At 36.5% G+C, this 5,448-nt stretch overlaps 1 protein-coding gene across 1 annotated transcript; it reads left to right on the top strand.

Moving 5' to 3' along the window:
• The first annotated feature begins 391 nt into the window (after window positions 1–391).
• Window positions 392–1,770, top strand: LOC115879477. The gene is made up of 3 exons (XM_030896373.1): window positions 392–682; window positions 739–1,322; window positions 1,365–1,770. Exons 1-3 carry the CDS (start codon window positions 392–394, stop codon window positions 1,768–1,770), a joined length of 1,281 nt encoding a protein of 426 aa, XP_030752233.1.
• The last annotated feature ends 3,678 nt before the right edge of the window (window positions 1,771–5,448 follow it).

The raw sequence follows: 5,448 nt of genomic DNA, 5'->3' as shown, positions 1-5,448 counted from the left end.
GCTAATTGGTAAAATAGATACAACATTGTGTGTAAAAAACTTAATTACTTATTATAACATATAATGACCAAATTTATCTTCAAAGAAAAAAATTATCATATTACAGATTATAATGTACTAAGATAGTAAAAGAAATACTAAGAAGCATTTTTAAGAAGATTTTGTTTGGGTTGGGTTGAATTAAATCAATTATTACAGTTGGAGGTTAAAACCTTTGCTGTTACAGCAGCAAAATAAAACACTAATTTACCACAGCACACCAAAACGCTTTACTTTTAAATATTGGAAAAAAAATAAAACTATATGGCATAGTCCGATTCAGGGAAGATGACGATTGCATCATAATGATTATTTTAATAAATTAGCAGAGAAAAACAATAATTCAGTTTCCATGGGTTATAGAGCCTGGAACAAAGTTTTTACCCAAGAACAGGAACAGATTATGGAAGATTATATCGTGAAGGCAGCCAACATTTATTATGGTTTTTGCCCTAAAGAAATTAGAAAGTTTGCATATGAATTAGCCGACAAATATAAGTTAGCAATGCCACCCCACTGGAAAGATAAGCAGATGGCTACAGAGGACTGGTTCAGCAGATTTATGAAACGACATCCACAGCTCTCGTTACGGTGCTCACAACCAACTAGTTTATCTCGTGCGACCAGTTTTAACGAAGGCAATGTTAATTGTCTCGGACAATTATGGACAAATACAAATTCGAACCTAAAGACATATAGAACGTGGATGAGACGGGCATCACCACAGTCCAAAAACCAAATAGAATTGTGACTAAAAAGGGAACACGACAAGTGGGAGCATTGACGTCCGCCGAGCGTGGAACATTGGTCACGTTAACCTGCGCGGTAAATGCTGTTGGAAATGTTGTACCTCCAATGTTTATATATCCGAGGATTCGGTACCAGGAACATTTTATTCGGGATGGGCCAATTGGAAGCACTGGCACCGGAAACGCAAGTGGTTGGATGCAAGACACTGAATTTCTAAAATATTTACAACATTTCCAAAAATATGCATCTGCAACTATCGATCACAGAGTTCTCCTACTTCTAGACAATCATGCGTCTCATATTTCTATTCAAGCCCTGGACTACTGCTCTGAGAGCGGTATAGTGGTATTGTCTTTCCCGCCTCATTGTTCACACAAGTTACAACCGCTAGACCGTTCTGTGTATGGGCCTTTAAAGAAGGCAATTAATTCTGGCTGCGATGTATGGATGCGAAGTAACCCAGGGAAAACAATGACGATAAAAATATATCCCATCCATAGTAACTACAGCCTTTCCGATGGCGCTGACATCAAGTAAAATTCAGGCAGGCTTACGGGAATATTTCCCTTTAATAGACATATATTTACCGCCATAGACTATGCACCCTCTTACGTGACAGATCGGCCTGCAGCAGCAGCTGAGCTAAGAAAAGATGAAGTTAATAAGGCAAATCCAGAAAATGTAGAAAATGACCCTACAACACCTGACGAAGCGAGAAATAAACACGAAGTAACTCCGCCACCGATACCAGTTTCAGATGAACCTGTAGCGTCAACTTCAGGACTTCAGAAATTTGCACCGGAGACAGTCAGACCTTTCCCCAAAGCTCCACCCAGAAAACAAGAAAATAAAGGACAAAAAAAAAGAAAATCGGCTATATACACGGATACCCCTGAGAAGGAAGACATTAGGGCAGAATACGAAGAAAAGAAGAAAAGAAGAAAAAAACTGTTAAAAAAATTTTTTGTGAACCTAAAATAAAACCAAACAATCCTCCTAAAGGGAAAAAGCCACAGACAGAAGAAAAACAAAGAAGAGAGCGACGAAGAAGATGAAGAATGTTTTTGCCTTGTATGCTTCGAACCATACGCTTCAAGTAGGCCAGAGGAGGGTTGGGTGCAATGTATTGAATGCTAGCATTGGATATAAAGAATGCACAAAACAAGAAGCTTTATATGTTTGTCAAAATTGTGACTCAGAGTGAAAAAAAAATAGAATTTATTTGTTCATTAGGTTAAGTGTACTATTTCAGTAAAAAAAAACAAGTTTTTCTTTTAATATTTATAGGAATACAGTTTTTTTTGTTGTCTATAGGTACACGATTTTTTACGACTTTTGTACCTGCATTAAATAAACCTATATTGTTGTTACATTGCTTAGTTTTTTTCACACTGTTACTATCGACCCCGCTTAGTGTTACAACCGCCCCGGACTTGGGGGCGGTAGTAACATTTTGCACCATTTTAATTTTTGGTTAATAACTAGTAACCATATTTATTTAAAAATCTTAATGACATGTTTTTAAATTTATAAAAGATACAAATAACGCATGAACAACCAAATTTGTTCATATCTATTATAGTTCTCCAGATATTGGTTTTTGAAATAAAAATGTTACTTTGGACCCCGGTCTACCCTATTATATTAATTATGTTTATATGTAGTTTCTGTAAATATAAAGCCAGCTTTCTTAGAAAACACGATCTCCATTAATTATAATTATTTGTATTTTAATTTTAGCGATCTCTTTATGGAAACATAATTGTTCCATGATCTCTCTACATGTCTCTAAGTATTATTTATTCCTTCAGACTGTGTTTTGGAGGACAAATTTAATAGAGGATCGGACTAGAGGACTCTATATATGCATAGTTTCTAAGTTGGTAAGTTGACTGTTTTGATTACATACGTTTTTCTTGCGTGTTTTTTTTTTATTTTGTACCTAATCGCAGTTTTGTTCCTATTTTGGTTAAGCGCAGAATTCCAGTAAGGTTCTTCTAGACAAGAAGAGATGCAATGTGTATATGGGCAATACATACATAAGTTCTGTTTTGTGAGTTTTTATTAAACTTTATAATAAATATTATCATTATGAACACGTGTTTTATTAAATTTATTAATTGCTTTGTGAATTTAAAAAAGTAATTGTAAAATAAGATAAGGAATACTAATAGAAGATACCAACATTCACTCAAATGACATGCGCTCTGTTGAGTTAAAAGAATAAAGACTTTTTTTAACGTACGTCTTTTGCTATTTTGGAATGAAGATTTAAATCACAAATCATTTAGGAAATTACTTAAGGCTTAACTCAGCTTTCGAAAAATGATTTAAATTATTAAAATGATTTAAACCAAAAAAGTGAGGTTGCAGCTCTGATAGTACGTCGAAATTATGCTTTGTTTGGCCTCTTGGATTACTAAATATGACATCCTTACCAGAAGTTCCTTTAGATCTATTTAACTTTTTTTGGTCCATCGTTGGACATAGGCCTCCCCCAATCTCCTCCACTCTCCTCTGTCTGTCGCCATGCTCATTTTGGCACCTGCGTGTTTCCTCAGATCGTCCAACTATTTCATTTGAGGTTTTCCTCTGTTTCTTTTATTTTCCCAGTCTAGATAGATATCTCCTAGAAAATGGAAAAAAGTTCATACTTAAACCCAAATTTTGATTGCTACGATTAAATCGAATTGGAAAAACGAACATATGCGTATATTAAATGAGCGCGACTGACACTCGCAGCCATTAATCATCGAATAAAAAAGAAATCGTTTCTGACGTTACGAGAGGCCATTCCGTTGCGGCGGCGGCAAGGCAAGAAGCCAATGGAATCGCTGAAAGTGGCAGAGCGAATGTTGGAATTAAATTAGGTTTCATGTTAGAAGCGAATTAACTCCTTTTCTTGTTTAACGAGAAACAGTTAAGTCTCAGAAATAAATGAGAACTTAAAGGCCAGTTAAAGCTGCTTTAAATTAGTTAAGAAGTAATTGCGGCCGGAGCGGATTAAAGAGCAGCGTTTGTTTGCACTTTTGACTGTACGCTCATTTCTGCGCCAATCCTCATTAAATATCAGTTAAACTTTTTAGGTTTTCGAAAGCAAGTCGATAAATCATTTTTATTTAGTCGTCGTTAACCGCGTTTTATATGTCTATATTTCTTATTTTATGAGGACCTCATCGTATATTAACCTTAGGGTCGCGTTCTTTCAATTTTTAAATTTAGATAGTGCCACTACAAGAAAATCACAAATAAGGAAAAATAGGTGCCTTCTTCAAATCTCTCCGTCAATCTATTTATTCTTATCCGAACACTTTTAAGGCTATCGAATGGCTTTAATGTTCTACAAGCAGATGTTTACTCCATAAAGGAACCGGCCGGTTGATACGAGAGAAAATCGCTCATAGACCAATAGGGGATATCGTGATATACCCTGACAGCTTGGGCGCTTTAAGAAGCATCACCATGCAATCAGTGAGATCGAAAACTGTGATGGACAAGAAGCAGAGAGACTCGCCAAAGAGGGGGCCAGGGGAAAGGCCGTGGCAGATGACCCACCACCGGTGACGATCAACACACTGAAGGAAGCTATAGGAACTACCATAAAGCTGCCAAGCAGCAAGAGACGTGGCAACACCGTGAGGACTGCGATAGAGCTTGAAGACTGTGGCCAGTGGTAGATAGCAAGACAACTGCTAGAACACAAAAAGAACCTAGTACGCATAATTATAGGTGTCATCACTGGAAACTGCCCCACGGAGGTAAACCTCGTGAGATGGAAGATTTCCAACGACGACTACTGCAGAGAATGCGGAGAAAGAAACCATAGAGCACCTGCTGTGCTACTGTCCGGCACTGGGATACCGACACTTTAAAACTTTAGGGCAATGTTTTTTGGAGAGACTAATGCAACTTTGCAAAGAGCTGGAAGTGCTTTAACGCAAAGAAAAAATGAAAGGAAGGTTTGTACAATAATACCGGGGTATCTCAATGGGCCCAAGGCCTCCGAGTGAGGGATCAAACATGATCCCAAACCCCAGCAATCTAACCTAACCTAACCTATCCGAACAGTTTCATCTGTCACTTTTTTGAATTTTGTCCTAGTACCAGTGCTACTCATTTTAACCTTCTTATTTTGACGTTTGTCTACTTTATTTTATCTTGATTTTGATATCAGCTTATAGGAAATCTACCTAAACTGGACAGTACCTTCACATGTAGTGACAATTATACCGTATGATCAAAAAAAAACGGCGTCCAGTTGGCTTGAAAATGACGATCAACGACTACTATCCCCATATAATTTAACATATAAAATGACAACGATCTTCATTTCATAGCCATAGCCACCGCCGATTTTTTTCGATTATATTGTATAATAAACGCACATCGTGAACGCACAGTTCGTGAACCCTCAAACGTAGTGCATCTTCTTAAGAAAAAAAAACGAATTTAAATGTTGTCATTATTTCATTAATTCCCATTAAAAACATTTCGTGCACTGAAAAAATTAATGTGTGAATTTAATAACAATATTGAGGGTTATTTCTTCTCCCAGATTATTGTAGTAAATTTACCATAGTTTTACCGTTGATTGAAAAAATAATTTCTACAATCAACGGTTTTACAAATCGTTTGTAAAATCGCGGTGTGGCTAATTTC

This window comes from Sitophilus oryzae, unplaced genomic scaffold (genome assembly GCF_002938485.1).
Source record: "Sitophilus oryzae breed Bouriz unplaced genomic scaffold, Soryzae_2.0 scaffold_1576_pilon_pilon, whole genome shotgun sequence".
Classification (NCBI taxonomy): Eukaryota; Metazoa; Arthropoda; class Insecta; order Coleoptera; family Curculionidae; genus Sitophilus; species Sitophilus oryzae.
The sequence above is the reverse complement of the archived record's forward strand: the minus strand, read 5'-3'. Positions and strand labels throughout refer to the sequence as shown.

Excerpts from the sequence above, each read along its gene's own strand:
- LOC115879477 (XM_030896373.1), top strand. The coding sequence starts at position 392 with ATGGGTTATAGAGCCTGGAACAAAGTTTTTACCCAAGAACAGGAACAG. Across the intron at positions 683-738 it reads CCAGTTTTAACGAAGGCAAT|AACGTGGATGAGACGGGCAT; the intron begins GTTAATTGTCTC and ends AAAGACATATAG. Across the intron at positions 1,323-1,364 it reads TCCGATGGCGCTGACATCAA|ACATATATTTACCGCCATAG; the intron begins GTAAAATTCAGG and ends TCCCTTTAATAG.